General features: G+C 35.7%; 1 protein-coding gene across 5 annotated transcripts in view; it reads left to right on the top strand.

Moving 5' to 3' along the window:
• LOC137037550 (mannosyl-oligosaccharide 1,2-alpha-mannosidase IA) overlaps window positions 1-17,885 on the top strand; it is a 266,100-nt gene that overhangs the window by 18,247 nt on the left and 229,968 nt on the right. Inside the window, exon 1 of one of the 5 annotated variants that reach the window (XM_067411643.1) lies at window positions 5,973-6,375. The exons of the other annotated variants lie outside the window; for them this stretch is intronic. Within the exon in view, the coding sequence (XP_067267744.1) occupies window positions 6,256-6,375 (120 nt within the window). The 5' untranslated portion in view covers window positions 5,973-6,255. Of the gene's footprint in view, window positions 1-5,972; window positions 6,376-17,885 lie in introns of those variants that run through there. 5 annotated transcript variants of the gene reach the window in all.

Below are 17,885 nucleotides of genomic sequence, written 5' to 3'. Positions count from 1 at the left end.
TCAAGAACCAAATGTAGGTAACTTTTTAAACAGCCCAACTTGGAAACCGAATCAAAACTGTTTCTCAGTAATAAATACGACTTAAAAGGGCAATAATGTCCAGTTTCTGACTAGGAAAGTTGTATTCATGATCATTTGATAACAGCAGTGTAGCAGTGTTTCAGGCAAGTGTTGGAGAGATTAACTTTGTTACTTTGCAGAATGTTTACATGCACAAACATTAAATAACACATTGAAGGAAAGGTGAAATCAAAAAAGCATTATAGGTGCCGTTTAAGGTGAGTTTTTATTGTTTTCTGAGCACCTGAACAGCCCCTTTAAATTGTGATGAGATCCTACACAATAGCTTCCTCAGTTTTACAGTCACTGTTTAGAGCTGATAAACAGCATCATTCGTACTGTATCTCTCCACTGTAAGCCTCTCTAGGCTGGTGGGGTTTCCTGTTCTTGCCTTTCATCAGACGCTCATGTAAATCCACATTTCTATTCAAGGGTCCTCGGGGGCCCACAGGTGTGTGGAGTCCCTGTGCTGAACCTCACAGGGTGTGTTCCAACTGTTTGGATCATCAGCGTCTCAAGAGACCTCCGTTTCTCCTAATGGGATGGTAAACAAAGAAATGTCTGGTTTCTCCAGGGATCCTGTAGATGTGCAACTGTGTTCTACTAGCTATTCAGTCTGAATAAACTATCTCTGCGTTAGAGCTACAGCGGTAACTCACAGTATGAGATATGCTGTTATTTCTATAACTCTTCTTTGTTCTTTTCTTTTAAAGATGCACCAATATAGATCTTTTTAACCGTCCTGCTGTGTTCATTAAATAAGTTGTCCATTTGTGTTCAGGTTCAAATCGAATTGCATGAACAACAAATCTCAGTGTCTGAGCAGTCAGTGCATTCAAAACCAGAGAAAACCACTGCAATAATCGCCATAATGACACCTAAAAGGAAAGCTGAAGATATTTTAGCTAATATTTAGTGAATATCAGTCTCCACTAACCAGTTTATAAAACATACTGACTTTTCAATCAACTCTGTTACAAACAGATTGGTTCAAATCGGTTCTAAACAGATTATTTGGGTGCATGTAAACATAGCTTTGTGTGTAAAAAGTCTTTCAAGAAGAAATGCATAGTTTAAAGCTGCAGTCCATAACTTTTTTTTGGTTAAAAATGATCCAAAATCAATTTTTGAGCAAGTACATAACCAGCCAGTGTTCATCCTTATCTTATCTCGATTCACAACGGTAAGCTTGTAATAATATTTTATAATGAGAGCGACCTGGTGGATTTCCGCAGGAAATTTGAGCATGCAGCAGTTCGTCATTATGTCACACCTGTAAACAGAAAAAAGCAGTCCAGGCTAGTCGGTTTTATCATGTGAGGATGCTGCTGGTCATTTATAGTCTGTTCTCACAGCTGCTAAAATAATTAAACATCAGTCTGACACTGACAATCATCAGTGACAACTGGAGATTCAGCCATAGTGTGGAGTGGCTACAGGAATTGAAATCTACAGGTAACACTAATATACAGTAAATACACATGGCGTGCGTCTCAATCAGCTCCCTAGTTCAGTAGTCAGGACACTGATCAGGGAATCGGCCACATTCATTTACATACTGATTCACGAGCTAGGGAGCTGTTTGAGACACAGGGATAGTCACGCAATGCTGATGTTTTTAACATTAACAATTTCAGAACAAAGTAATAATAATTTGCACGGTTTGGCATGATCCGAGCTAAGTGATTGTTAGATTTAATCATCATTAGCAACGTGATTTATTGTAGGCCTAATGCTTTTTTCCTCAGTTGGTCAGAACAAAAGTGGCAGACGTGTTACTTACTTGTTCAGATGATATTTTCCAGTGAAAATTCTTATATTGGTCATACTTTCAAGATATAGAATCTGTGATTCTGAAGTTCAGTATCCACACTGGTGCGGTGACTGACAGCAAGCATTAGATTCATCCACGCTGAGCCATGCCGATGCACAACCCACGTAGCGATAACTGTTCCGCATATGACTGCAATCGCATGTTTCAAACAGAGATGGCGACAAACAGGAAAAATGGTGGACTGCAGCTTTAACCAGTGTTTCAAGCAGTTTTAAGATCAAATGTGGGTGAAATTGACCCAACACAAAAGGATATTTTTATAAGCTAAAATTATATTAAAGGGGACCTATTATGCCCCTTTTCACAAGATGTAATATAAGTCTCTGGTGTCCCCAGAATGTGTCTGTGAAGTTTAAGCTTAAAATACCATACATATCATTTATTATAGCTTGTCAAATTTGCCCCTATTTTGGTGTGATCAAAAACATGCCCTTTTTGTGTGTGTCCCTTTAAATGCAAATGAGCTGCTGCTCCCGCCCCCTTTCCAGAAGAGGGCGGAGCTTTAACAGCTCAACAACAACAAAGCTGGAGAATCTCACGCAGCCAAAATGAGGATTGTCAGTAACGGTGTTCAGCCTTACATTGTTCAAACCGGAGTCGACACTGATGGACTCAGGAAGAAGTTACAACTTTTAGACGTTTCTGAATGGTTAGTGGATAAATTGATGTAGTTGCTGTGGAGTTGATTCAACTCATCCACTAGCATGTGCCATCATGTTCATCTTTTGTGCAAATCCAGCATTGAATTGACCCTCGTTTGTGAAGCAGTCCGGTGTAAAATGAACAACACTCTACTATGACAACTCTTCCTCTTCTCTAAAGCAGCCCAACATGGCCTCACCACCTTTGTTGAGTGTTCTCGGGGGCGGGGTTTATGTAAATTTTAGGGTTAGTGATGTCACAAACCCAGGAAGAAGCTCGTTGTAGTCCCTACCAGCCGTCTGTTGTAGTCCTTAAAAAGTGATTTCTGTAATAGAAAATATCTCTCTTTGCATTGAACTTTGAGCGTCGTAACTTTGCAGATGTTGTTTATGCTCAAACAGCAACATTACACACTAACTAAACCACTCCTTGAGGACATCACTTCTGACTTTTCTGGTCTTTGAGCACCATGTTACAACACTTGTGTTAATGCTATAGTGTAAAAAGTGTCTGACCTCTTGCGACTGTTTTTACACTGTTTAGGACTTTGTTTCAGCAGATATTCCTTAAGGTCAGTCTGAACTGAACTGCTGCTGTAACATGTGCCAAAGTCCGTCTGATCTGAGATCTCTCTCAGGACCGGCCTGTGTTTCCTTTGATTTGTGAGCCAGATGTTGTGAGCTAAATGACTGTTAGCACATAACCTGCCCACAAACGAACATAAACCATCAACAGTCTTGGTTTATGAGCCTAACATAGTTCTGGAGTCAATCTGAAATTGTGTGCTTGAAGTCAGATTTGTTTATTATAATGCAATTAAGTCTTTGAGTTGTTTTTGCTCCGAAGGCTTTATGTGGTGAACAACTTAACATTGGTTTTCAATAGAAATGACCTCATCCATTTTATCATAGCATGTAATTCTACTAGCTAGGTTAGCATTAAAATGAAAAGAAAAAAAATAATTTGATGTCAATTGTAATTAAAAAAAATTATAACCTGGAGAAAGTTCTGCTTTAGCATTCTCATTCATCTCAATGGTAATATCAGTGCTATTATTTATAATCGCACTCCAGCATTATTATTCTGAGTATCAGTCATTTTTCAACAGTATTGTCTCATTTATCAAGGACAAAGCTTTATTAAAAACAACCTTATTAATCAAACTGGACCAAAAAGGCTTCAGCATCAGCAGTTTAACATTATGGAGTTGTGCTGTGTGCACAAATCTGTGCGATGCTTTAGGGGACCGTTACTGCAACACTATCCAGCCACTTAATGATCAATTTTATGTGATTTTTGTTGTGGATTTGTGTGAGTCATCAAAAAACATCTGGGATTGAAACTGAACCAGGCAAAATTTCAGGGATATTTTAAGTGCTGCACTCACTGAAGCAGAGAGCTGGGGAGTAATAATGGTCAGATGTGATGAACATGCATTTAATGCACCAAGTTGTTCACTTTGAAAACACCTACTGTATCGTTTACGGCCAGTGAACAATTTTGAATAATTCATCCAGATTATTTGTTGAAAATTGTTTTAAACAGGACCTATCATGCTTTTTTGTTTGTTTAATTTGTTTTAATGGAAAAAGATCTGCAAATTTACAAAGTCACACCAAAGGGAGTTATTATATCAGTAAGCGCTGTTTCTGAACTGAGGAATATTCCTCATTTAAATATGGCATATGCATAATAAAGGGGCGGGGCCTGGTTGAGTGAGTTAGTAGTGTGTTGAAACTGGTGGTTATGGTAAGGGGCGGGACATTTCCCCAAACATGCTCTAATTGCTTGACCAATCACAGCACACTGGTCCAGCTGACCAATCAGAGCACATTATGCTTTTCAGAAGGAGGGGCTTCATAGAGACAGGAACTAAACAGAGCGTTACTGACAGACTGGGAAGAGAGGAGCTGCAACAATTGGAATATAGGAAAAATAATGTTTTTGAGCATTTAAGTATGAAAACCTGTTCTAGTAGAGCCCAAAAACAGCATCAAGACTTTGTAAAAGGGCATAAATATGGCCTTTTTTAAATGTGGTTTATAGCCAGAACTCTGCGGTGTAGACAGACGTTATGCTTCAAGTCAAAAGTCTGGCTCCACGAGACTATCTTGGGGCAAAGTCGCTCTCTTTGAGACTTGAATTCATCTACTCTGCTTGCATTAATTATGCATGGCATCCGTGAGTGAATGGAGAACTATCCTGTCCTCCTGCCGGCTGGGATGAGATGCTGTCTCGCTCTCTGGCCCTGAATAGCAATGCAGTCTGTATCTGTATCTGTCTCACGGTGCACGCTTGGGTAAACTTACAGACTGTGACGATACTCTTAAGCCGTATTGAGTCCTGCTGACAACATGTGGGCTGATTCACTACTAAAGCAATATCCCAGGTTAAATACAACTTAAACTCTGTCAATTACTACATCCTTTTTGTCTGTAGAGCTAGAGTAAAAGCAATGTAGTGTACAATAACTTACAGTTACAGAGTCTGTGTCATGAATTCTGTTTTGGTCATATTGCAGTCTAAAATGTATGATTTACTATTCTTAGCATAAAGAAAACAAAGCCTGTTTTAGGACCATTAAAGGGGTGGTTGATCATAAATAAAACTTTTTTTAACTTTAGTTAGTGTGCAATGTTGCTGTTTGAGCACAGTTGCTGAACACCGTTACTGACAATCCTCATTTTGTCTGCGTGAGATTCTCCAGCTTTGTTGTTGTTGAGCTGTTAAAGCTCCGCCCTCTTCTGGAAAGGGGGCGGGAGCAGCAGCTCATTTGCATTTAAAGGGACACACACAAAAACAGTGCATTTTTGCTCACACCCAAATAGGGGCATAAATGATCTGTGGGGTATTTTGAGCTGAAACTTCACAGACACATTCTGGAGACACCAGAGACTTAGATTACATCTTGTAAAAGGGGCATAATAGGTCCATTTTAACATACTTTAGATGTTTTTGACAGAATTGTTGCTCTTATCAACAGTATCATATTTGTACATTTAACAATCTTTATCTGTTTGATGTTGCTGTAGTTTTATTAAGGCAATAAGCTTGCACATTGTCTAAGAACAGCCTTTGGCATGGTCAAATTATTGTAACCATGCTTTATGTGGCTTGTTTCTTTAGTAATACACATACACAATATACATTCTCTTCATTGTGATTTGGATACGTCTCAATGTGATTGGGATGTTTATTCAGGACTGTGTTCAAACTGCTTCTTAAATTCTCTCTCCCGCTGTGTCTGTCTTGCAGATTTCATCTCTTAGTATTTTCAATTGGCGGCCGGGGCTCATTTCCATAAGCTATAGAGACATCGGCATGAGCTGGCCGTGTGTGCGACTGACAGATAATGCCACTCACTTTGGCAAAGCTTGTAAAGAATGGCTTCGGAAAAGCCTTCCTGTTGGGGAAGAGAGATTTCAAGAGGATGTACCACTTTGTTCTTATAGGGTTTCATTTACTTGTGTGTGTGTGTGTGTGTGTGTGTGTGTGTGTGAGAGAGAGATGTTCTGCTGGGCATTCTATTAAATGGGTGTCTAGACAAAATCCAAGCCTTTATATCTCTAAATATTTTGTTCATCAAAACATGCTGATATGTCAAGGAGAAAAAGCCCATGAAATGTGTCCCCATGACAAGAGTCTTTCTTCTTGGATCATAACAGGAAGTAGGAAACAGGATGCTGCGTGTGCAGTAACTGTGGGAAGGTCAGATATGGATGGCAGAGCGCTGTGAGCGTCTGAAGCTTATCAGGGTCAAAGAGTGTCCGACAGCCTCCGTTTCAGGCGCTGTTTATATTGGATCGGACAGGCTGGTGTCACGGCATGTATTCGGCAAAGTCAGTGCTTGTTTGTGTTGATATGTGTGTGATTCTTCAATTATAGGGAACATTTTCTGTCCCCTAGGGACTAATTTTTAATGAAATTTATCAAAAACAGATAGAAAGTCTTTTGTAAAAATGATTTGGTTGTTCTTTAAAATGCTTGTAAACAACAAAACAAGTAAATAATATAAATATACACTACACTACTTCAAAAGTCTGGGGTCCGTAAGATGTTTTAATGGTGAGCATAAGAGACTTCATTTAAAAAAAAAAAAAAACAAGGATGCATTTATTAGATCAAAAATTGTGAAATATTATTACTGTTTAAAATAAGTGTTTTCCATTGTAATATATTGTAAAATGTAATTTATTCTTATGATCAAAGCTGAATTTTTAGCATCATTACTCCAGTCTTCAGTGTCACAGGACAAAAAAAAAAAGCTCAAGTTTTATTGGTTGTTGTTCTTACTAAATTGGTGAGTATTTTCATTTGGCAACAATACATTTCTCTTTCTAAATTCAAAGTTAAATTAACATTCAAAATGAACTGATAATCTGTTGTTAGAAAGTGCAAGGATAATTCAGCTTTTTATCTAAAGGCAAAAAGTCATTAACATCCAGTGTTGGGGAAAGTTACATTGAAAAGTTATGTTACTTTTTATGGAAAGTAATGCGTTATGTTTTGCTTGCGTTACTTTTTCTAGCTTGGGCTGGGCTTGCTTGTTTGTTTGTTTTTAACAACAACAAGAAAATACACAAAGTTCTATTTTTGGCAAATTAAAGGCTATTAAAGGTCCTTTCACACAAAAAGTCAAATGAATAAGCGTCAGGCTGAAGGAAATGCATATTTACACATGTAAAGTAGATGGCTCAGCTCAAACAAACCTTTCAGTTTAGCCATTCTGGATTGCAGAAGAAAAAAGTTCAGCACTCTTCAGCAATAAAAACAAAATGTAAAAATGAAACACAAAAGTCATTTTTGCTTATTAGTATGGATGCATTGGATCATTGAAGGTCAGCAGCAAAGACATTGGTTAATAACGTGAGATTAAATACATAAAATATATTTGTGTCATTTAACATTTAATTATTGTAGGTTTGCGAAACATTCTTTATACTTACAATTTTTCTCAACATGGCGACAGGAGAGCTGCCAGTCAATACATGGGAAAACGAACTAACTTGTTACTTATTTATTTGAAAATGTAACTCAGATATTTTTTTATAAATTTAAAAGTAATGGGTTACTTTAATATGTACTTGAAAAAAGTAATATGATTACATATCTCACGTTACTTGTAAAGCGTTACCCCAACACACTGTTAACATCTAACATAAAAGTCCATTTGATGGATGATCAAGGTCATGGTATTCATGAACATGGTAAATGTTTTCAATTAGCTGATACATGTTTTAAAGAAGCTTTAAAAGTCAGAAGTGTCCCTAACTTAAGAATCACCCTTACACTGTCTATGATATAACAAGCTGAGGTTTATGTTCTGTCAGCACTTCTGTATTCCTGCCCGGTGGCATTCATAAACTCTCAGTCCCTCGTTTCCTATGACTCTCTATTTCCTCCAATTCACTCTCTCTAGATTTGTTGTTTTGAAGTCAATCTTCTTGCTGAAGTAGCTGACAACACAAATTTCCAAGGCATATTTTCTCATTCCCAGGCCTGAATCAGCTGCAAGCTCTTGTCCAAAGATGGAATTGTTTAGGGTTTTGATGCACTTGGTTTTGATGCAGTTGCATTTGGTTTTGCTCTGGAGATGCATCTGTCTAAACAGGACTGGAAAAACATCTGTTGACTATCAAAGGGTAAACGCGTCAGAACTGGTCTTCTTGTTTCTGCTGATTTTGAGATGTAGTAATGAGACCGACTGAGAGAAAAATGTTATTGCTTAGAGGTGGTTCTTTCAAAGCTTAAGAGACTATTTGCTCTCCATTTAATCTTATTTTTATGTCTAGATCATTTCCTACACTATTTAGAACCTTAAAGAGTTCATACTGTATATAGAACTTTCCAGGGGTTCCATCATGGAATCATTATGCATTAATTAATTAATTAATTATTTTTTGTTTGAGTCATTTATTTGAATTAAATTTTCTGAATTAAGCAGCTTGTAAACATACTTCACCAGTAGAAAAAATTGGAATGACCCATTAAACATGAAAGTATTGTACAATCATTCAGGACATTTCTCCATATATAGAACCTTTTTGGCATAAAGAGTTCTTTAAAATTGAGTCAAGAGTCCTAGTGTTCTGTATCGAACTCCAGAACTATCAGAAATGATATTTTTGACATTTACTCATCTCGTTTGTACAAAAACAGATTCAGTATTCCTCAAAATGAATAAAAAGTCAAATGCAAACTCAGATTATTACGCAAACATGTAATAATTAAATATGTTGACTAATACAAATATACTTAATGTATTTAATCTCACTTTATTAACCAGCATCTTTGCTGCTGACCTTCAAAGATCCAATTCATCCAACTATTTGGTGTGAAAGGGCCTTTATACTTTGTATATTTATATACAACTTTTTTTTCCCATAAATATACAAGCAAGCAAGCCCAGCCCTGCCCAAGTGAGAAAAAGCAATGCAAATGAAAAATATAATGCATTATTTTCCAAAAAAAAAAAAAAAAGTAACCACGTAGCGCAATTAGTTACTTTTTAGGGAGTAATATTGTAACCAGTGTTGGGAAAAGTTACTTTTAAAAGTAATACATTACAATATTGCATTATCCCCTAAAAAGTAACTAATTGTGTTACTTAGTTTCTTTTTATGAAAAGTAATGCATTACTTTTTTGTTACTTTTTCTCACCTGGCCTAAGCTTGCTTGTCTGTTTTTTAATAACAACAAAAAAAGTTCTATTTTTGGCAAATGTTAAGGCCCTTTCACACCAAAAGTGAAATGAATAAGTGTCTTGCTGAAGGAAATGCTTATTTACGCCTGTACAGTAGAGGGCGCAGCTCAAACAAACCTTTCAGCTGTGCTGCCAATCTGGATTAAAGAAGAATAGGATACAGAAGAAGAAAGTTCAAACTCCCATTTATAAATCTATTTAAAGTAATTTTTGCTTATTAGTATGGTTGAATCAGACCATTGAAGGTCAGCAGCAAAGACATTGGTTAATAAAGTGAGATTAAATACATAAAGTATATTTGTGTCATTTAATATATTTAATTATAACAGTTATGCAATCTTAGAATTTTACGCAATTGTAACCCCTCAGGTCCTACTCGCCCCATTCTGCGCGGACCTCGAACCCGGGTCTCTGCCATAGGAGGCGGGCGTGCTAGCATGGAGGCTTAAGACTGGAGCCTCTAATGTCACTTGTGCACCTCTCGAGGTTAATTTGCATTACTTATTTGTAAAAGTAACTTAGATATTTTGTTGTAAATTAAACCAGTAATGCGTTACTTTACTAGTTACTTAAAGTAGTCTGATTACAAATCTCAAGTTACTTGTGATGCATTACAAGTAACAATGATTTTTAACGCATTACTTTTAAAAGTAAGTAACTTTCCCCAACATTATAAATGAGATCTCCTTAATAATTTCAGTGATCTGAGATGCTTTCCTTTTTATAGTTTTACTAGCAATTTCTACACTTGTTTATGCACCAAATTATTTTCAGTGCAGGTCAAAAATTGACTTGTATTTTTATTTTTATTTGGACTTTTAGTTGAAACATCTGAGACAAAGTTCACATTGCACATAAATGAATCATAACTTAAAATACCATTATTTGTCCTGAGTTTTGAATGAGCAATTTCTAATAATATTTTCTTCTGTGCATCCTTAGATTCTGTTGCACTTAACTACTCTAAAGAGGATGAATCTTTATAGCGGTGCTTTATAAAGAAAACAAGCAGTGCAGAATACTTCATTTCAAATGAAACCCTTTAAATTTGTACTATAGTAAAATGCATTTGTCTCATTTCTCGTTCACATTTTCTCGTCTTAGTGTGTTCTCGCCCTCCTGTTTTGATCCTTGCGGTTTGCAGAGAGCAGAAGTGCAGCACTGGCCTCTGGGGGGAAAAACGGCAATGCAGCCAAATCTCAACAGGATCAATACTGCAATTTTCTGGTGGATCAGCCGCTGACACTCAAAGCTGAGCTCTGCTTATTAATGTCTTTCCTTCATCAGAGTTTGTGTGTGTCAGCGTACACACGCTACAACACAATAACTCACACCACCAAATTAGAGATGTGCAAAAGGACATATTTTACACATAATCTACAAATGAGACTAATTTTCAAATGAGTCTTTTTACTGAACCAGTTTTTGGTCTTATTTTCAACAAAACATCTAGTGTAAACATTCATGGTGCAAAGCAAGTGGCCAAAGAGTCCTGGATGTGTGTTGTGTATATATACACTAATTATTACAAAGTAAATGTAATTGTCTTTAAAGGTTATACTGCATTATAGAAGATGTGCTGACAGTCCAACAGTCACTTTTGCATGCTAAAGCACAGCATCTCTAAATTCATCTGCACTGCTACTACCAATATTGAAGCTAAACAAATGGAAATTCCTGATAATACCTCACTAATTGTCTGCTTATCATCCCGATTCATCTCTAAATCAGCACATGCACGCTTCATCTGACAGGCTTTATTCTAGCAGCTCCTGTTGGCTCTACTCAATCATCACTCGGACATTTTAGAACAACTCTGTCTCATCCTGAATAGGTAATTGAATCTCATTTCATTTGGACACTTTCCAAGAGAGATTGACACATATTTGGACATGCTCTTCAAATCTAATCATGTCTCTGGCTGCGTGGAGCTGCGTTGTGTCCGCAGCCGTGTGTTTGTTCCTGCCAGCCGCCGCTCTTCAGCCAATTTGGTCGAATTACTCAGAAAACGGTGCAATTACAGCCTTCTTCAGAGATTAGTTTTCCTCCAAACAGGCCTCATCAGCAGAGCTCCCTCTCAATGACAACACAGGATGATTCCACACAATCCATTAAACAGGAAGCCGATGTTGTGTTTTGTGATGCTGGCTACATAAAGGGACAGTTCACCCAAAAATGAAAATTCTGTCATCCTTTACTCACCCTCATGTTGTTCCAATCCTGTATGAGTTTCTTTCTTCTGCAGAACACAAAGGAAGATATTTTGAAGAATGTCAGTAACCAAACCCCATTGACTTCCATAGTATTTTTTCCCCCATACTATGGAAGTCAATGGGGTCCATCAACTGTTTGGCTACAAATATTCTTCAAAATATAGCTGCAAGCAACAGTTACCGGGGTTCAAGCACTTTAAGGCCTTTAAACACTTGTGTAAAAAATATGATGTTTTATTTAGCAAGCCTGTAACCACTCAGATCATAGATGGGAAAGACGATTTACAGCTAATACAGGCAATTTACCATCGGAAATACATGATTTCCAAAGCTTTTTACAGTTATAGCGCCACCTATATTCTAATCTAAATAAAATTTGGTATGCTTGTTTAGAATCATATGTTGCATGTGCTCACCTATTTTCATAAAGTTTTGAGTTTATTTAAGATTTATTTTTATTTTTTTTAAGGACATTTTGCCACGCACCTTTTGTAACTGACCCTGCTATAGCTATCCGAAGGGTAAAGTTCAACTTTTTTCTTCAAAATATTTTATTTAAATGAAAATTTTGAATTTTATTAACATTCAGAAATTCATACATGTTTGGAACAACTGTATTGATTGTATTGATTATTGACTTTTATTGTAGTGTTTATCATATTTTGAAGTCATTTTTAAGAAACGCAGGTTTAGGTGAGTTTATTCTCATTTAAACAAACCACTTATTTCATTAGTCAAGTCAAGTCACCTTTATTTATATAGCACTTTTTAAAATGCAGATTGTGTCAAAGCAACTTTACAGTGATAACTGGTACATAATTTTGAATAAAGTGTAGGAAATTATATTAATATAAACGCATACACTATCATTCAGAAGTTTAGGGTTTTTACAATTAATATACTTTTATTCATCAAGGATGCATTAAATAGACCAAAAGTGACAGTAAAGACATTTATAAGGTTACAAAAGATTATATTTCAAATAAATGCTGTTTTTAGGACTTTCTAAAGAATCTTGGGGAAAAAAAGTATCCTGGTTTCTGCAAAAATTTGAAGCACTGTTTTCAACATTGATAATCAGAAATGTTTCTTGAGCAGCAAATCATCATATCAGAATGATTTCTGAAGGATCATGTGACACTGAAGACTGGAGTAATGATGCTGAAAATTCAGCTTTGATCACAGGAATAAATTACAGCTTAAAATATATTCACATAGAAAACAGTTATTTTAATATAATTAATATTTTACAATATTACTGTTTTCACTGTAAACGTGAATAAGTTGGGCTAACTCAAAAAATTAGGTAATCAGTTACATCAGTGTTTTTGAGTTATAATGTTCCCAATTTAAGTAAGCAGAACTATCAAGTTTTAAGTTTGTAGTACTCATGGATGTTAATTGCTCCTGACTTGAAGTACTGAGTTAGCTAACTCGTAAATTTTAATTAACAATTAACATATGATTTAGTTAATTAACTTTTTTATTTTGGGTTCTTGCATATCAAATTAGTTATTTACTTCACTGTAAACCCTAAGTTGTCAGAACTCAAAAAAGTGAGATTTTTTTTTTTGCACTCATACATTTGTATTGTTCTTAACTTGAAATATTTGAGTACACTAATTTATACATTTAACTTAAAATTATCAGGTTATCTCAACGTAAATACATTTTTTCTAGCTATAGCAAGCTAATTCAGAAAATTGCAACTTGCTAATTTGCTAACATGTTAACAACAGCATGGTGTAGCACTTACTGAATGAGTACAGCAACTTAAAACGTGTAACTTACCTGCTCTCAAACCAAGCTATATGCACCAAAAACACACATTAACACAAACTCTTCTAAATTAGCATAACGAAACATTAATCACTACTAAATCTCCCTTACCATTAATCTTGCACACACAAAAACATTATATAACACTTAATTTTAGCATTTACTCTCCCTTTCGAGTGCCATGTAATGCCATGGACAAAGCATGTTGGGAAATTGAAATCCCAGTCCAGTTTCAGTTAAACTTAAGTTAGTCTAAATGAAAAGAGTTCACACAACTCAAAACAATGAAACAGTTCAGTTTTCTTGAAATATATAAGTTCTATAAATACAAAAGTAAAACAAAGTTCTAAATACTCATAAAAGTTAATGTAAAGGGTTACTTCAGGATTTAGCATTAAGCTTTGTATTAGTAGAATACCACTAGTATTTTCAAATTAGCGTGCTTTCCCCCTTCATATCAGCCCGAGATGAGAGATTTATGCATTTTTATTCTGTAAAAAAGCGCAAAAATCGTCATTTTGCGTCATCAGAGGCTTTTTTGGCCAGAGGCTTAAAACTACAGCCAGTAATAGCAGGTAGTTCCACATTTTTTCACCACGCCCATACATATGCGCATTTGAGGTTACTCACGGACATAGACCAAAGATTTTATCAAAAGTGGGTGTCAATTATATTTTTAAGCTTACAGTAATTAACTTTATTTTGTCTGCACTACATCAGTGGTTCATCTCGCAAATTTATCGGTCTCTGCAGTCATCTCAACCAATACAGCAACAGGCTTTTGTGGTAACGTTAGCATAAATAGATAAATAGACTAACTCAGTTTTACAGAACAGTGGCTTTACTTTGATAACAGTCAACTTATATGCAACTTATATGTAATTGTCTATCTAACGTTACTTGGCTAAGTTTGCAGTTTTACTGCTACCTACAACACTACATATAGGCTACTGTGTTATCAGTCTAGTATCAGCGAGTCTTACCTCTGGGAGAATACGCTTAGTACCAGATGCCCAGGCTGTTCGTCCTCTGGGAAAGTGAATATAGATGGTATCGCGGTGTCCTTCAGAATGGTTCTTTTCATTGTAAAGATATTTGGTTCGTAGTCCTCGTGCTTGAAATGGAGACTACATATTCTGCATTTTTTTAGGTTTTCTATAACTGTGTAATCTCCAAACTTCAGATGTTTGATGGCCCGCAGCCACTGTTTACATCGCTCCAAATCTTTAACTTAATCGGAAAATGATGGAAACTTACTTGTCCTTTCCTGGTTTTGGGTGTACATCCAGGTACAAAGCAATTTAGCACCATTTCGCTGTAAATGTATGAACTAACTTACGATTTATTTGTTTGAATTTTCCTGGTTATGCCGCCTGTAACCGTGGTTTGGGCGTGGCCTCGCAAGGGCAGCAAAACAAGTGCATTCTGGGAGTTGTTGTTTTTCATCCACATTATTCAAAAATACATTTTCTGCCTTTTCTCAGTCTAGAAAGCTCCAAATTCAAAAAAAAATTCACATTTCTACTACATAAATGACCAATTTTAAATACACATTCATCTTTCCAGGGGTGAAGTACCCCTTTAACTGAACTAATTTAAGTTAGTCCTACTCAAACCAATTAAGTATTTTGAGCGTTAGGGTTTACAATTTGTATTTTTGATCAAATGCAGCCTTGATGAGCAGAAGAGAGTTCTTACAAAAACATTTTAATATTGAGAAATTCGAGTCTGTACAGCAGAGACTAGTTCACTTTATGGTTAGTATCTTTGTGCAAAACTAGAGCAGGGATCCGCCCCGATAAGAAGCGAGCGTCTGGTTCGTATCTCAGTATCTTTCATCTGCACCTTCTTTCAGAGTCACTAACAGACACTGTTGCTCCCAGGACGACTCTAAAATTACCGCCCCATGCTGCTAATGCTTTTAGTGGCCACAAAAGACACATCATCCGCTCCGAGCAGCATGTGCACGGCTCCATCCTTCAGCCGCTGATCACATTATAGAGAAACAGGACCACCGAATGACTAAGCAGGGTCAGCCAAGGTGATGTTTTGTCTTGTGGGCATCGCAAACAAGGCCGGCTGCGCGGGCACAGCGGATACCCTGGAAACCTGCCGAATGTTAAAGAGAAACCACGGGCTGTTCGCTATCACAAAAAGCCACAGTTCGTTGTTGCTTTGTTGTTTAATGCACTTAGTGGAATCGTGAATGTGGGGCACGCAAACAGACAGACCCGGGACGCATTTGAATTGAGCATTCGACTCATAACAGTGTTTGGCTGGTGGCGAGGCAGGCGTGCCAGTCGTGCAGCGGCCTAAAAATCCACACAGATTAATCGAAGACAGACAGACACTTATGGGGCGTCACACATGCAGTGTTTTTAAAATCAGTTCTAGTCGCTGTAGGCTCCTGTTGTGATGCAATCATGCATTTCTATTTCTGGTAGCATTATTAACACTGTCGGTGCTGCAAAAATATTGTTCTGTTCTGACAACGAATCAGTTTTCTTGTTGCTACAAAGGAAAGTGTTTTGTTTAAATTTCAGCACTGAATAATGCATCAGATAATGATTGACTTCATATACAGTAGTTTTACATACACAATTTAAATTACACTTCTGTATGTAGAACAAATCAAATGATTACAAATCCTATTATTGTAGGTCATAATTATACATTATCAAAAGCATTTTGGCCAAATTTTACAGCCCTAATAACAAGCAAGGCAATTTTTATTTTATCACAATCTCATATATTACTAGATTCGGTATGGTTAGGCACCTTTTAAATTATATTCTGCGTGTGGGATAAATCAAGTAGATCTTTGAAAATGCTCATAGTACCATGATTTTCCCTCTCCATTGCAGACATTTGAGTGCAGTATTTACAAGAAATGGGTCATGTGACACCCATAAATATTAATATTGTAATTTTACAGTTGTACTGTAGAAAAATAACTCTTTATTTTTCTTAGTCTTTTATTTTAGTGAAATATTACAATAGTAATTCCTTATTTTGTTTAATATTTTTATTTGATAATAATAATAATAATAATAATAATAATAATAATTTTACTATTATTATTATTATTATATGATTATTATATTATTATTACAGTAGTAGTAGTAGTAGTAGTAGTAATAATAATAATAATAATAATAGTAATAATAGTAATAATAGTAATAATAGTAATAATAGTAATAATAGTAATAATAGTAATAATAGTAATAATAGTAATAATAGTAATAATGGTAATAATGGTAATATAATTTATATAGCCTAATTATAAATTCATATAATACTAATTAAATAAAATAATAATATAGGAGTAATAATGTTGACTACAACAATATTAATGGTGATAATTATGATAATTATAATTGTAAATAATTCCTAACAACAATAATAATAATAATAATAATAATAACAATAATAATACATAATTATCATTTCATATAATTTTAATTATATAAAATAATATAGTTGTAATATTAATATTATTAATAATGTTTAGAATTATACTTATTACATTTTTATTCTGATTAATAATAATTATAATTATAATAATTATTATTAACAACAACAACAACAACAATATATAATTATCATTTCACATAATTTTAATCATATAAAATGATATAGATGTAATATTAATATTATTAATAATGTTTAGAAATATACTTATTACATTTTTATTCTGAAAAATAATAACAATAACAATAATATTAATTTCACCATCTATTATAGTCTTGGGCACAAACTATTAATATTAATTAATATAATATCTGTTGTAATTTATTACATTTAGTTTAGCTGCAAATAAGATGCAAGTAAAAGCAGAATGTGTTTGTCCAGTAATCCCACTTCATGTCCCGTGTTTTCCTGACGTATCTGCTGTGTGGCAGGTGTAGCGGCGGCTGGAACATGTCATTATTTTTCTGTCACTTGCCCACACAGGCTTGTCCTCTCAGAACCGCCACCTCATCTGTAAGGTAACAATATCTCACCCTCCGCCAGTTAGCGGACTCAAACACTGGTGTTGTTCTGGTCAGTGGTGTAGACGTGTCCACGTAGGCTGATTCACAGATTCTCAAGATCACAGATGCAGAAGTTCAGTGGGCGTGTTTGGACTCACAGGAAGCCAGATCTGCCCTTGTTTACTGATTTATCTTCCCTCGGCAGATGAATGCAAGTGTCCCGTGAGCGTGTCCTCCACCCCTCCTGTCTCTTAGACAGCGGCCTGCTGGAGTTTGGCCCGTTTGCTTGTTGATGCGCAAACGGAGCGCTGGGAGTGTTGACAGAAGCTGTCGAGATGTGTGTGTTTGTGGGACGTGGGATGAAAGTTTAGTTTTGTTAAGGCTTGCCACTGCTTTTGCTACTTTACAGACTGTCATGCCTGTCAAGTACATACTGCTTGGTGCAATCTTTTCCCTGTTAGGATAGTTGACATGACATGTCAGCAGTGTCCTGCAGTGTGACATTTTCATCTAAACAGCATTTTTGAAATGTTGTTATTTTAAACATGTATTTATGACCTCACTCTATTTGAGACTAACTGGAATATTGGTTCTTCTACATTTCTCCATGAAATTTACTCAGAGTTGTAAAAATCTGTAAGTTCGAGCAAAACAGGATATTCAATGATTTTTATCCATAA

This window comes from Chanodichthys erythropterus, chromosome 2, assembly GCF_024489055.1.
Source record: "Chanodichthys erythropterus isolate Z2021 chromosome 2, ASM2448905v1, whole genome shotgun sequence".
In the NCBI taxonomy this organism is placed as follows: domain Eukaryota; kingdom Metazoa; phylum Chordata; class Actinopteri; order Cypriniformes; family Xenocyprididae; genus Chanodichthys; species Chanodichthys erythropterus.
This window is presented reverse-complemented; position numbering and strand designations above follow the sequence as displayed.